This window comes from Myotis nattereri (genome assembly GCF_964212035.1).
Source record: "Myotis nattereri genome assembly, chromosome: 14".
NCBI lineage: Eukaryota > Metazoa > Chordata > Mammalia > Chiroptera > Vespertilionidae > Myotis > Myotis nattereri.
The window spans coordinates 60,950,359-60,966,133 of NC_138089.1; the positions used below are offsets into that span (position 1 = coordinate 60,950,359).

The window sequence follows — 15,775 nt, forward strand, 5'->3', positions numbered from 1 at the left end:
CCCAGCGTGGGGCGTGCAGGAGGCAGCCGGTCCACGATTCTCTCTCATCACGGATGTTTCTCTCTCTCTCCTTCTCTGAAATCAATAAAAACATATTAAAGAAAGAAAATGGCTCAGCTGGCTCTCTTCAGTCACTATGGCTACTTTTTTTCTTTTTTCAAATATGTTCTTATTGACTTGAGAGAGAGGAAGGGAGAGAGAGAAACATCCATGGGCTGCCTACCGCCCGCCCCCGCCGGCGATGGAGCCGGCGACCCAGGCCCGCGCCCTGCCTGGGGATGGCCTCGGCCACCGTCCAGTGCGCGGGCCATGCTCAGCCAACTGGCCGCACCGGCCAGGGCTCCACGACGACGATTTTAAATCCATTTTCTAAAAGCCTTCTGAAAAGCATAGGTCTAAAAAATACGGGTCTTTCTGCTCCTTTGCTATAAAAACACTCACTAAACAAAACAATCTCATCATCGCACTTAATATGTATTAAGTGTGAGTTACATCCTGCAAATGTCTGAGTCCACACTTTCTGACTTTCCGCCTCGTCTCCCGCCACCGACCCCAGCCACACGCTTCCCTCGGGTCTGAATCTGAGACGGGCTCGGCCCTCAGGCCGCCTCTCCCCGCAGACCCTCCCGGGCCTTCCTCCCGCCTCCTGGGCACCGCGTCCAGTCGGTTTCTAGGAGGGGACGGTGGGCACTCCGCTTAGACACCCACAGGCTCTTGGAGAGTCTCCCATGGGGACCACACTTCCACTAGCGCGCTCTAACCCCTCAGGCGACTTCCTCCCAACCCGCCCGCCCCCCAAAGTCAGGAGAGGAGACCCCGGGTTTTAGGCTTGGTTTGCTGGGAGCCGCTCCCAGGACTCGGAATCCTGAGCTAGTGACACAGGCCGGGGCCAGCCCTTCATCAGATCCATTCCCGTGGGGACATTCCCGTGACGGAGCCTCTGACGTGTTTTTATTTCTCAGTCCCACGTGTATTCTGAGTCTCTTCTAGCTACGTGTCGATGTCAACCCGTTTGGGCTCAGTGGATAGAGCCATCAGCCTGTGGACCGCAGGGTCCTGGGTTCGATTCCGGTCCAGGGCACATGCTTGGGTTGCAAGCTGGATCCCCAGTACGGGGCGTGTAGGAGGCAGCCGATCCATGATTCTCATCATTGATGTCTCTCTCTCTCTCTCTCTCTCTCTCTCTCTCTCTCCCTTCCTCTCTGAAATAAAAATACATATATTTTTTTATATTTCTATTTTTCTAATGCACCTCCTTTGGCTTACGTTCCACAGGACTCAGTTTGGGCTGCTTACAGGCAAGGACGCTGACAATCGGACGCGGCGCCTTCCCTTGTAACCAGCCTCAACCTAAAGCCGCCCTTTCCCCATCAGATGCCTCCGCGGGGTTGCCTGGGACTGCGTACTGTGTGACCACTCACGTCCGCTGCCTTCGAGGTCTCCCCGCTCCCTGATGCTCGGGCGAAGGGCCCGTTTCCCACCCTCCGTCTTCCTAGCGTGTGACTGTGTACCTGTCGGGTGTCGGATTCCTGATCGATAAGTGACTGCTGTTTTGTCCACTATCGCTAAATAATCATCCTGGGTTTGCAAATAGAATTCTCTTTACTACAGCGAGGAAGTCGATGCCAGGTGGGCCGCACTCGTCGCCGCATCACGGGTCCAAAGAATACATCACCAGGACGCTGGCCTCGCGGGCCTTGGACACCACACACACGATGCTGGTGCTGTCGCAGATCGCCCTGGAGTAGTAGCTGCCGAAGGAAGCACAGCACCCTCAGTGGGCGGGAGGGAGCGCAGGTCTAGGGTGGGGTTTTTGTTTTCTTTTTAAATTTTTATTGATTTCGGAGAGGGAAAGAGAGACACCAGTGATGAGAGAGAATCATTGATTGGCTGCCTCCTGCACGCCCCCACTGGGGATCGAGCCCTCAACCTGGGCATGTGCCCTGACTAGGAATCGAACCCGCGACCCTTCAGTCCGCAGGCTGATGCTCTACCCACTGAACCACACCGGCCGGGGCAAAGAATCTTTTCTGTTTAAACTCTAGGACCCCTTGTTAATTTGCTTAACTAGACATTTGAAATCGTGAGGAAGAGTCATCGCCAAGCAGGGCTCACCAGCTGGGCGTGGGGTCGGCCCGCCTTTGCTCCAGGTGGCAGCAGCTCAGGAGGCCTGCGCCGCGGCCTTCCTCCTCCCACATGTACAGGTGCAGGTAGTTGTCCGTGGACGCGGTGAGGACGTGGAGCGAGTCCTGCGGAGGAGGGCCAGGGTGAGCGGCGCCCCCGCCGGAGCCGGCGGCAGGAGGAGGGCGTACGCACCACCCATAAGGAGCAGATGGCCTTCTGGTGGTGGCTGAATCGATGCAGCAGGTGGCCGCGGATGGAGAAGAGGAACAGGTGTGGCCCGCTCTCAAAGACGATCGAGTCTCCGTCCCGGACCCCCATCCGGAGCGGGTCCTCCATCCCGTCCGGCAGCATGAAGGCCGCAATCTGACGGGCTGTTTTCAGGGGAAACACACGACCAGGCAGACTTTGGGTCGTGTCGTCAGAGCCACCTCCTGACCCTGAATGAAAAGATAAACTCGCCCGCCGGCGGGGCTCAGGGGTTGAGCATCGACCTCGGAACCAGGAGGTTGTGGTTCGATTCCCGGTCGGGGCCCAGGCCCGGGCTGTGGGCTCGATCCCCAGTGCGGGGCGTGCAGGAGGCAGCCGATCCATTACTCTCTCATCATGGATGTTTCTCTCCCTCTCTCCCTCTCCCTTCCTCTCCAAAATCAATGAAAATATATTTTTAAAATAACAATGAATCAGACAGGCCTCCAGCTAAGAAAGCCCCGCCCTGCAGAGGCGGCTGGCCGATCGCAGGCCCACCTTCCAGGCCCGAGCGGCCCCCAGGGCTCGTCGCTGCCAGGTCGAAGGTGCCGAACCCTGTCCTCCCGCAGGACGCTCTCCGGAACATCACGGTCACCCTGTTGGCGCGCTTCAGGGCCCAGCAGGCTTGGCTGCAGAATGCGAACGGGAGAGAGACGCTCGAGGGGGCGCTGCCTCCAGGCCTCAGCAGGCCCTGGGCGGAGAACACCTGTGGGGATACCAGTGCACGGGGTCAGGCGAAGGGGTCACCGTCTCCGAGCAGCAGCAGCGCCAGGAAACCCTCCACTGCACGTCCTGGGCCGAGCTCGGTGGCTAGAGCGTCGGCCTTCGGACCGAAGGGTCCTGGGTTTGATTCCGGCCAGGGCTGCGGGCTCCATCCTCCGTAGGAGGCAGCTGATTCGTGATTCTCTCTCTCTCATCACTGATGTTTCTCTCTCTCCCTCTCTCTTCCTCTCTGTGGCCAAAGCTTTATCCGAGTCGCAGGAAGGCTTTCGTAGTCACTGTTTGTCACTCGTTGTCCTCCTGTCCTGCCCGTCACCGGGGTCACACGGAGCAGGGTCCCCAGCGCCCCCTCCCCATGGTCTCCGTGCGGCCGCCCTGGGCCCCCACCAGGTTGCGGCAGGTCCCCTCCGAGCCGTCGCTGCGCCTCCCTCAGCTCCCTGCTCCCTGGGGCCCAGCCACATGCTCGCCCGGCCGGCCAGGCTCAGGGAGAGAGCGTCGGCCTGCGGACCAAAGGGTCCCGGGTTCGATTCTGGTCAAGGGCACAGGCCAGGGCTCCATCCACCGAGCCAACCCAGCGCCACCAGGCCCCCCCTCCTGTCGCGCCCCCTCCTCCATCCTGGGCTGACTCGGGCCCCAGGCACCCATTTTCACTCACAAACCTCCGTCCCTGGGAAGGGGTTGCTGCGCCCAGGACAGCGGCTCTCGGCTCCAGGAACGGAGGCCGCGTGTGCTGGGCCTCGAGGGGGCGGCCGTCCGGTCCTGGCCGCGCTCCGGGCCGGGGACCCTCCCGCCTCCACCCCTCACCCTGACCCTCCGAGGCTGCGGCCGAGCACCGGGCGGCCCTACCTGGGGCAGCATGTGCGGGTGGATCCCCGAGGCGAAGACCCACTTCCTGTTGGGCGAGCAGTACAAGAGGTCCACGCTGTAGCCGAACGCGTTCACGCGGGACACGCTGGCCAGCGTGGGCACCGTCAGCGTGTGGATGTCCCCTTCGGAGTCGCCCACCTGCAGCAGAGCACGCCCGCCCGTCACGGGAGGAGACCCTAGAGCCCGGGGGGCGGCCTGGCGGGGTGGGGGGGCCCCCATTTCTTTCTTTCTTTAAAAAATATTTTTATCCGTTTTAGAGAGGAAGGGAGAGAGGGAGAGAGAAACATGAATGCTGAGAGAGGATCATGGATCGGCTGCCTCCTGCACGCCCCCCACTGGGGATCGAGCCCGCATCCCGGGCCTGTGCCCTGACCGGAATCGAACCCGGGGCCCTTCTGTCTACAGGCTGATGCTCTATCCACTGAGCCACCCGGCCAGGGCGGTGCCACCATTTCTTCAGCCACAGAGAGGAGGTGAACTCCTCTGACCAGCCTGCCCCACAGGGTCCTGGGATGATCCCAGGGAACACGATGTCCTAAGGCCCAGCACCCCGGCTGGTGGCTCACTCGCACAGCGACTGCCTTTTTCTCAATGTCTCTCCCCACATGACCCCTGTCCAAGGTCATGTCCTCCAACAAGACACACGGGAAGGAAGACACTCGTAACATCACCCCGGGTCTCTGCTGTCAGAGCTGAGCAAAGGTGCTGAGGAATGACAGGGGCCAAGCGGGTGTAAACGTCTGTGTGGCTCCAGCGGAGGCGAGAACAGATGCCTCAGGAGCACAGGGGGAGCCTGGCCGGTGTGGCTCAGTGGATAGAGCTCCGGCCCAAGGACTGAAGGCTCCCGGGTTCAGTTCCGGTCAAGGGCACGGACCTCGGCTGCAGGTTCCCGGACCTGGTTGGAGTGCGTGCAGGAGGCAACCCATCTGTCTTTCCCTTTCCCTTCCACTCTCTCTAAAAAAAGCCAATGGGAAAAATATCCTCAGGTGAGGATTTACCAAAAAAAAATGCCTGACTGGTATGGTTCAGTGGTTGAGCATCAACCTATGAACCAGGAGGTCACGGTTCGATTCCCAGTCAGGGCACTTCCCAAGTTTTAAGCTTGATCCCTAGTGTGGGGCGTGCAAGAGGCAGCCGATCAATGATTCTCATCATTGATGTTTAGCTCTCCCTCTCCCTTCCTCTCTGAAATCAATAAAAATATATTTTAAAAAATAGATTCAATGTAATCCCTATTAAAATACCAATGACATATTTCACAGACCTAGGACAAATGCTCCAAAAATTCATATGGAATAAAAAAAGACCCCGATTAGCTACAGCAATCCTGAGGAAGAAGAACAAAGTTGGGGGGATCACAATACCAGATATCAAGCTGTATTACAAAGTCATTGTTCTCAGAACTGCCTGGTACTGGCACAAGAAGAGACACATAGACCAATGAACGGACCGGAGGACCCAGAAATCAACCCAAGCCATTGCGCTCAATTAATATTTAAGAAAGGAGGCAAGAGCATACAATGGAGTCAAGACAGTATCGTCAATAAATGGTGCTGGGAAAATTGGACAGATACATGCAAAAAAAAAAAAAGAAACTAGACCACCGACTTACACCATACACAAAAACAAACTCAAAATAGATAAAGGACTTAAATGTAAGACGGGAAACCATAAACCTCCTAGAATAATCCCTAGGCAGCAAAAGAGCAGACGTATGTGTAGCAATATCCTTACAGACACAGCTCCCTAGGGCAATGGAGACCAAGGAGGAAATAACAAGTGGGACTCCATCAAAATAAAAGGCTTCTGCTCAGCAAAAGAAACCAACGACAGCCCTGGCCGGTGTGGCTCAGTGGATGGAGCGTCGGCCTGCGGACTGAAGGGTCCCAGGTTCGGTTCCGGTCAAGGGCATGTACCTGGGTTGCGGGCACGTCCCCAGTAGGGGGTGTGCAGGAGGCAGCTGATCGATGTTTCTCTCTCATCGACGTTCCTAACTCTCTATCCCTCTCCCTTCCTCTCTGTAAAAAAATCAATAAAAATATATTTAAAAAAAAGAAAGAAAGAAAGAAACCAACAACACAAGAGAGCCCACTGCATGGGAGAACATATTTGCCAACATTATCTAAATAATAAAAGCGTGATATGCTAATTAGACCAGACAGCCCAACGACCATCCAGACGTCCTCCCGGACATCCTTCCGAAGCCGGGGCTGCGAGGGCCCCAAGCCCCTTGCACGAATTCCGTGCATCCGGGCCTCTAGTCTCGTATCTGATAAGGGTTTAATCTCAAAAAAAAAAAAAAGAAAGAAAGAAAGAGAAGAAGGCAGGTTGGGCGGTGACCGTCAGGGGGCCCGACGCCTGCCCAGGAGGTGGGCAGCCCGCTCACCATGAGAACGGGGCCGTCGTCCGCGAGGAAGGCCTCCAAGGAGAAGCAGCACCTGGGCATGCTGCGCGTGGCCAGGGGCTCCGCGTCCTGGCAGTTCCACACCTTGACGGTCTCCTCCCTGTCCACAGTGAACGCCAGTGACCGCTGGGGCAGGGTGGCCAGGTGCTTGATGTTGGCCTGCTGGGCGGGGCTGGACCAGGTCAGAGAGCCCTGGACGGGGAGCACGGGCGGTTCAGGGGGCGCTCCCCGGGGGCGTGGGTCCTGCCCCTACTTATTTGAAGCTTCCCCCAAACCAGATGTCTTTTTTGCAGGAACAGAATTAAGAAAGTTCTGCTGGCCCTAGCCGGTGTGGCTCAGTGGATAGAGCGTTGGCCTGCGGACTCAAGGGTCACAGGTTCGATTCCGGTCAAGGGCATGTACCTGGGTTGCGGGCACATCCCCAGTGGGGAATGTGCAGGAGGCAGCTGATCGATGTTTCTGTCTCATCGATGTTTCTAACTCTCTATCCCTCTCCCTTCCTCTCTGTAGAAAATCAATAAAATATATTTTTTTTAAAAAAAGAAAGTTCTGCTGCATCTCAGCCGCGTGAGGGTCGTGAACATAAGGCGTCGTGAAGCCCTGGCCGGTGTGGCCCGGTGGGTAGAGCATCGGCCTGCAGACGGAAAGGCCCAGGCTGGGTCCGGTCAAGGGCACGCGCTCAGTGCAGGCTCCTCCCGGCCCGAGCCCTGGTTGGGGCTCTGCAGGAGGCAGCTCATCAATGTCTCTCTCACATGGATGTTTCTCTCTCCCCGTCCCTTTCCCTCCCTTCCACTCTCTCTAAAAAAATAAAAATTAAAAAATAAAGAAAAAAAAAGAAAGAAAAATAAAAATAAATCAATGGAAAAATCATCCTCCGGGGAGGGTGGGAATTTAAAATGTGAATTCTCTGCGCACTACAGTCTAAGTCAGTGATGGCGAACCTATGACACGCGGGTCAGAGGTGACACGCGAACTCATTTTTTTGGTTGATTTTTCTGTGTTAAATGGCCTTTAAATATATAAAATAAATACCAAAAATATAAGTCTTTGTTTTACTATGGTTGAAATATCAAAAAAATTCTATATGTGACATGGCACCAGAGTGAAGTTCGGGTTTTCAAAATGCTGGCACCCGAGCTCAGAAGGTCCGCCGTCACTGGCCTAGGTGAAGGGTGGCGAGTTACGGTTAGAAGACCTGATTGGAAACTTCCTGCTGCCAAAGGAGGGGCCCGCCCCGGCTTCGCCTGCGGACAGGGCGGCCACAGGGGCCGGCCGTGTGCTCATTGCAGACTCACCTCCTGCACGTCCCAGGCGTAGAGCACGCGCCTTGAAGACACGGCGCAAACGATGGACTTCTGTCCGCTCATGGAGGGGTCGCTTCCTGAGAAGTAGGCCAAAGGCCCCAAGACGCCTGGAAGGCAACGCAGGCAATCCTCGGCCACCAGGCACTCAGGAGCGACCCGCTGAGCAAGGAGGATTCTGGGACAGCGATGGTAAGTTTCCTGCAGCCTTAATGGAGCAGGGATGGAACCCTGGCTTCAGCGTCATTCAAACCTGGCCCCCGGGGAGATGTTCACCGATTTGTTTTTCCTCATTAACCTCAGTTTCCATAGATATAAAATGGGGATTAAAAATAATTCCATCGGGTCCTGGCCGGTGTGGCTCCAGTGGGTGGAGCACCAGCCTGCAGACTGAAGGGTCCTGGGTTCGATTCCCGGTCAGGGCCCATGTCCTGACCCCAGTAGGGGGTGAGCAGGAGGCAGCCGATCTATGATTCTCTCTCATCATTGATGTTTCTATCTCTCTCTCCCTCTCCCTTCCTCTCTGAAATCAATAAAAATAAGTAAGTAAATAAATGTTTCTTTTCCTTTAAAATGTGTATTCCAGGAGGGATGGGAAAAGGGAGTCATGGGCCCGGTTTGACGTTGTGCAAAGATCACTCTGGGTTCTCCAGGCGGCACAGGGCACAGGGGACACGGCCGGGAGCAGGGACAGTGGTGTCACCACAGCAGCCCAGTCCCGTTCCGTCTTCGTTCCCTTTCTCTTCGCTGAATGAGAACACATACGCGCACACACATGTAGGCACACACGTGCACACACACTGACGCGTGCACACGCACACGAGCACATACACATGCACACACATTGGCGCGCGCACGCACACATGCAGGCACACACGTGCACACACACTGATGTGTGCACATGCACACGAGCACATACACATGCACACACATTGGCGCGCGCGCACACATGCAGGCACACACGTGCGCACACACTGACGCGCACACGAGCACATACACATGCACACACATTGTCGTGTGCACACACATGCAGGCACACACGTGCACACACACTGACGCGTGCACACGCACACGAGCACATACACATGCACACACATTGGCGCGAGCGCACACATGCAGGCACACACGTGCACACACACTGACGCGCACACATGCACACGAGCACATGCACACACATTGGCGCACGCACGCACACATGCAGGCACACACGTGCACACACACTGACGTGCACACATGCACACACATTGTCGTGTGCACACACACATGCAGGCACACACGTGCACACACACTGACGCGCACACATGCACACGAGCACATGCACACACATTGGCGCACACACGCACACATGCAGGCACACACGTGCACACACACTGACGCGCACACATGCACACGAGCACATGCACACACATTGTCGTGTGCACACACACATGCAGGCACACACGTGCACACACACTGACGCGTGCACACGCACACGAGCACATACACATGCGTGTGTGCAGGCACACAGCCCAAAGCAGTGTTTCCTCCACAGTGAACCGTGCTGCCCGTCCCGCACCGAGGCTGCCGGTGGCCTCCCGGTAGGAGAAGTCCTGCGGCTGGGCCCGTGCCATGCGGAGCTCGCGCCGGGCCTGGGCGAGGAAGAGCTGCTTCCACGCGGGCACCTGCGGGGCCTCCCAGGAGCCGCTCCATCTGCTCCGACACAGGCTTCTGGGAAGAGTCACGCCCGCCTTTACCCGCTGCAGCCCCTCAGCCCCCCACCCCAGCCACCCCCAGGCCTCCGCTCACACCCCAGGGACACCTGCCCTCCACCTTCCCTCCCCTCCCCTCCCCTCCCCCCTCCCTGCCCTCCCCCACCCTCCTCCCTCCTCCCTCCCCCCTGCCCGCCCTCCCACCTCCCCTGGCCGTACCTCCACAGGTTCTCGTCATCTGCCATCTTGTTCCAGTACTTGGGGGAGAGAAGGGGGAGAAGCAGGCAACTGGTACCCAAACGCGGGCCCCTCCATCACTGTCTTCTGTTCTGGGAGCAAGGCCCTCGCGGGGAACGAGCCACCCTCCTGGCTCTCCAAGCCGCCCAGGCGGGGCCCGCGGGACATGGTGACAGCAGAGGCCGTCGCTGCCGGGACAGGGCCCTCCTGGGCGACTCTGGGGGCTTCCTGGGCTGGACATGGGGCTTCGAGAGCCACTGTCAGTACAATGACCCCCGGGCACCCCGTTGTCATGTTCACGGAACAAACAGGCTCCGAGGGTGAGGGGTGCTGGCCTGACCGCCACGCGCGCCTGCAGTTTGCTAATCGGCGCTCAAAGCGGCCAAGAGACGCACCGACTCCCAAGGGCACCGACGGGCACGCCAGGCCTGACGAGGTCACGGTAAGGGACAAAGGAAGTTCGCGTGGGTGTGATGCTGGGGCGCCAGGATCCTGAGGCCCCAGAGCAAGGGGAGGGGTCCTGTACTGGCACCAAGAAGGTGGACAGAGCGCAGAGGGCCGGGGCGAGCACGCACCTTGCTCACCTGGCCCGCCTGCAGCAGGCTGGAGGCGTCCAGGAAGGAGAAGATGTGCAGCAGCGGCACTTTAGGCAACAGCGACGGCACCGGCACCGGCACCGGCACCGGCACCTGCACCTGTACCTCCGCCTCCGCCTCCGCCTCCGCCTCCGTCTCTGCCTCCGTCTGCACCTCCGTCTGCACCTCCGCCTCCGTCTGCACCTCCACCTCGGCCTGCGTCTCTGCCTCCACCTCCGCCTCCATCTCCACCTCCGCCTCCGCCTCCATCTCCATCTCCACCTCCATCTCCATCTCGTGGCCGAGCCCGAGCCCGTGGCCAGCTCCTTCCCCCCCGCAGGCTGCCCTGCATTTAACGTGGCCCCGGCTGCGCCCTGGGAGGCTTCCCACCTGCCCCCGGGCTGGAGCGGACAGGCTGCAGGTGCCCGGCCTCCACTCCCACCTGCGGAGAGGCAGCCGCTCTCCCCTAAGGAAGTCCGGCCCCCCTGCCTGCTCTCCAGCGGACGCTGCTCTCCCAGGGAGCTGCCTGCCACACCATTACCGTTTGCTTGAATCTTTGTGATTTTATTCATTTATTTTTTAAAAGAAAGATGTCACTTTTAAAAATATGTATTTTTTATTCATTTCAGAGAGGAAGGGAGAGAGAGAGAGAGAGAGAAACATCAGTGATGAGAGAGAATCAGTGATCGGCTGCCTCCGGCACGCCCCACACTGGGGATCGAGCCCACAACCCGGGCCTGTGCCCAACCGGGATTCGAACCGTGACCTCCTGGCTCCTAGGTCGACGCTCAGCCACGGAGCCCCGCCGGCCGGGCCAGCCTGTTGCCCTCTGAACATCTGTGCTTTGACCTTAAAGGCACCGGACTCCACGTGCTCACACAGCTCTTTCTGGCCCCCGTGCATGCTCTGTGTCCCATCCGCCCTCTGGCTCAGAGCCTCCTCCGTTTCTGGTTGCTTGCGACCCTCCTGTTCTCTCGGGGTCAGTCCCTTCGCTCGCATCCGACCCGCACACCCAGCTTTCCCTCCGAGGGCACTGCCCGCCGGTTCGGCCCTGGTGCGCCCTCGCTGGCTCCCGCCCGTCAGCCGGCGGCGAGGCTGTAAGTGGATTAAGCGCACGTGTTTGGTGTCTGGTCTCCATCGCTCCCTGGACGGGATGTAATTTCTCTGATGAAAGGAGTCTGTCTCTCTCACGCGCTCGGGACTCACAGGCCAGGCTTGTTGTGCAAACAGAAGATTGAATTACACGCAGCAGAGGAAGGGATGGGCGGTGGCCCGGGGCTGGCCGGCAGCGCCAGGCCCTGGGGGCCGTCCCCACGGCGACCTGGTGACCACCGGGAGCTCCCGCCGGGGGCAGGGGCAGAGGGGAACGAGACTCAGGCTTCGCTTTCCCTGTTGAAAATAGACACCATTCCCCCCCTTCCCTGCTCTTGGAGCAGCGGTTCTCCGCCTTCCGGCCCTTTAAATACAGCTCCTCATGTTGTGACCCAACCGTAGCATTATTTTCGTGGCTACTTCCTCACTGTCATGCTCCTGCTGTTGTGAATCGTCATGTAAATATCTGATGTGCAGGATGGTCTTAGGCGACCCCTGTGAAAGGGTCGTTCGACCGCCAAAGGGTCGTGACCCACAGGTTGAGAACCGCTGTCTCAGAGCGCTTACTCTGGAAATCTCGTCGCTGTGAGTCTCTCTCTATCGCTCTGACATGTGTGTAAAGGTTTTAGAAGCTGTATGACTCGGGAATATTTTTCTAAAGGACCTGGGGGCCATCTCTCTGAAATACAAACACCTCAGTGGACAGAGCGTCGGCCTGCGAAGTGTTTCTCTCACATGGATGTTTCTCTCTGTCTTTCCCTCTCTTCCACTCTCTTTAAAATCAATGGAAAGTTATCCTTGGGTGAGGATTTAAAAATAAATAAAGTCTAATTTTTGAAAAAAGAGAGAGATTTCTTTTTCTGCTTCTACAAAGCCAATGAACTAACTAGTCACCCCCTCGCAGGTGCACGTGGAATGAACCCTGTCTGGAGGGCACTTGGGCGATGGCCAGAGCTGCTCAGCCACATGAGATTCCCGTCCTTCCGTCCCTCCGTCCCTCCGTCCCTCCGTCCCTCCGTCCCTCCGTCCTTCCGCCCCACAGTGGGCTGCTGGGAGACGCATCGCCTTCTGGCCAAAGGCTGTCCAACAGTGAGACCTGCTCCCTCCGACCTCTGTGTGAGCGGCTTCCTAGCTGGGAGACTTCGTTTTAAATGACGTTCCCCTGAAACGAAGGCTAAGGCGGTGGCGGGAGCGGCTGCGTAGCCAGCTGAGCGAGTGACTGAAGGGAACTGGAATCTGCTTAAGGAAGAGCGGGTGGGGAGGCGGAGCCACAGGGCACTGAGCCGCAGGGCGTTGGGGGGGGGTGCTGCTGGGCTCCCTGAGAAGCCAGAGAAGGGGGGCCGGAGACAGGCTCAGGGCTCCGCCCAGGAAGGGCTGCGCTGCGGGCTCCCCTGGGTGCAAGTCTCCTGCGTCCCTCCCAGGGAAGAAGGGGGGGACGGTGTGGGCGTGCTGGGGGGGCACGCAGGCTCCCTTGTGCTGAGGGTATCACCCGCTCGGGGGGGGATCTCAGGGGAGGGTCTCAGTAGAATACACATCAGCTCCCAGGCGAGCTGTCAGGGTCGGGGTCTCCTGTGTTGTCGGCGCCAGGACAGGGGTCACTAGTCAGGGCAGCGGCCGAGGCGGCCACGGTCACTGGTCTGGTTTTGCTGCTTTTCTGGGCCTGGAGCTGAGACACGACTGAGGCCGCGATGTTATCTCCAGGGGGGAAAGGTCAGGGTTCAAACCGCATGACCAGCCATACGCTGGGGGGTGGGGGGCTGTCACCCTAGGGACCAGGGTCTTGTTTTCTCATTTTTACCCCTTGCTGGGCGCCGGGCCTTCTGCCCTGGTGACCCGTGCCCGGCCCGTCGTCCTCGTCTGCCAACCGCCTGCCACGGCGGCATGACTTTCCTCTCCACAGTGGCGGACACGCAGACATCGGTGGGGAAATGGACGTGTTTACGTCCACCTCCTCGGCAGCCCCTTCGCACACAGTCTGTCTCACTGTGGACACAGATGCCTGGCGCCGGGGCTCTGGGAAGGAGGAGGCAGTCATGCCCTCGGGGACGCTCATCCCTCCCAGGAGCTGTAGTCCCTCTGGACGGTGGACGGAGGTTCTCCGTGGTCATTTACCTCCGGGGACTCTGCCTCCCATCGCGCTGGAAATCACCGGCAAGTTTCTGCTCCAGTTAATGTTGACATTCTGTTTGGGCACTTTCATTGGCTGCTAGGAGTTGCTTAAACTTATTTTTAAAAAATAAGTTTGTATTGATTTTTGAGAGAGAGAGAGAAAGAGAGAGGAAGGGAGAGGGAAAGAGAAACATCGATTGGCTGCCTCCCGCACGCCCCTACCGGGGATCAGTCGCGAAAGGCCTGTGCCTGGCCCGGGAATCTGACCGGCCATCTCTGGGTCCGCAGGACAACACTCAAGCTGTTTGCCTCCAAGTCTCTAAACCTGGGCTCCTTTCCTACCACATGGCAACCCCAGCTCCTTCCACCAGCCTCCCTGCTCTCCGTCCGGCATTCAACGACGTTCTCCTCCAGAGCCTCACGTGTGAAATGTTCCGGGGAACGTGTGCTTTGAGATTGAGAGAGCGCCCGCCCCAGGCACCGTGTTGGGGTCCTGAGCCTCATCCTGTCCATGAGCGGAGCCCGCCTTGCCCTCAGGGGGTGTTCACACCGCGCCCTCTGCTCCTAACGACTTCCATTTCACTTCAGGGCCTCTTCTAGGGGTGCCCGCCTGCTCTTTAACGCCGACTCCAGTCACAGTGGATGTTAAAAGAATGTAGGACTCTAAATTTTCCTGTGACGCCTCCTATACAAATGTGACTTTTACACACAAATCTTGGGAACCACCTGGTTTCTCTATTTACATAGAAAGGAATGAGATCTTTGCGTTCCCAGACTCAGGGCATGTGCCTGCGGTTTGTCCGCTGGTTTTGTTTGTCTCGAGCCGGATGTAGTGAGGGAGCCAGTGTGTCCCGCTCCCTCCCCCCCACAGGACTGGACACGTGAGCAAGTTAAGTTCGGAGGATTCGGGATTCTCGGTCCCTCGTGAGAGCTTTTCTGTTGTTACTTCTGCCCCCGTACACCTTCCTCCCCGGCCATTCCTATCCCCATATGTTCTCCACGGACGCCTTCGGGGCACGACGGCCGCAAGGAGCTGGCTGTCGAATGGGAAGGAGTCGCTGAGTGGGTGGGTGGGACAGGGAAGTGTTTACCGTGACAGCCGCTCACCGTGAGGAGCCGGACGAGGAGGCGGCTGGGGCTGGGCGGAGGTGGCTGTGCCTAATGCCTGGTGGACGACAAGAACCCACTGCAGTTCTTACGTGTTCTTTGGCACATTTCCGGGTACTCGTATGTGATAGCGTGTTTTCTGTGCTTAGCGTGGGCATCGCCCTGTCCCCTCCTTTGAGGAAGTTTGAAGTCGGCTGTGAGTCAGCGTTCCCCTCCTCCTGGCCGCCGGCCGCCGTCCGGCCCAGCCCCGTGTCTGCAGGTGACGGTGACGTGGTGTCCCCAGGAGGCGACACCGTGGCTCCCGCCTGCGCGACCGCGTGCGTTCCTGCCGGGTAAGCTCCCGGACCGGACGCCCGCTTTGCTCTGTTGGTCGGTCCCCTGTTCCCACGGCGGCCGCTGCCCTAACTGCCAGACACGTAGGATTCGTTTTCCACGCTGAGACCCATTTGTCGGCTCATAAGCATCGATTCACTTCTCTGGGTTACTTTGTATCCGTGCTTGTACCGGACACTATTAATTCCAGGTATTTTCATTTAGTTCTGTTTTAAAAGACAAATGGTTATCCCTTCTAAGTAAATGCTTTACTTTTTTTTAATTGTTCATTCCTCTCTTTTTTTCCTCTCCTCACATGTTCTGGCTAGAACAGAAAAATAGTTTAAAAAAATATTGCAGTGATAATGCCACTCAGATTTGTCTCTGCCTAAAAAGTAAACCACGCCCTTGATTTATTACCCTCGTGTCACTAGACTTACGTGGTTTGGGAATAGTTCAATATGATTCCCTTACATCTGTTTTAACCTTTCATGGTTATTCAACAGTGAAATGTAATCTTGAATATACAAGATAAATTAGAGCACCAACAGTCATAGAAGAAATAAAATAGTCAAGAAAGAAAGAACAGCCTGGCCTTGGGGCTCAGTGATTGAGTGTCACCGGCCCGTGAACCAGGAGGTCCCGGTTCCGTTCCTGGTCCGGGCACAGGCCTGAGCTCCGGGCTGGGTCCCCAGTGGGGGGCGTGTGGGAGGCAGCCGATCCACGGTTCTCTCCCATCACTGATGTTTCTCTCTCTCTCTCCCCCTCCCTTCCTCTCTGAAATCAATAAAAACGTATTTTAAAAAATAAGTAAATAGCCTTGGCCAGTTTTACCCAGTGGTTAGCGCGTTGGCCCGAGGACCGCATGGTGGCGGGTTCAGCTCCCAGGCAGGGGCACCGACGGCGGCCACATGTGCGATCCCAGCCCAGCCGGGCACCAGAGGGAGGCAACCAGTCCATGCGTCCTCTCACCTCTCTCTCTCTCTCTCTCTC

The 15,775-nt window shown here is 57.7% G+C and overlaps 1 protein-coding gene across 1 annotated transcript; it reads right to left on the reverse strand.

Annotated features, from left to right (window-relative positions):
• Window positions 1-1,253: 1,253 nt before the first annotated feature.
• On the reverse strand, window positions 1,254-10,456 carry FBXW12 (F-box and WD repeat domain containing 12; the record flags this gene model as incomplete). Its single annotated transcript, XM_081105898.1, has 10 exons — window positions 1,254-1,751; window positions 2,116-2,249; window positions 2,317-2,661; window positions 2,861-3,076; window positions 3,937-4,095; window positions 6,344-6,610; window positions 7,657-7,772; window positions 9,218-9,351; window positions 9,570-9,607; window positions 10,172-10,456. 10 exons carry the CDS (start codon window positions 10,454-10,456, stop codon window positions 1,652-1,654), a joined length of 1,794 nt encoding a protein of 597 aa, XP_080962024.1. The 3' UTR covers window positions 1,254-1,651.
• Window positions 10,457-15,775: the final 5,319 nt, after the last annotated feature.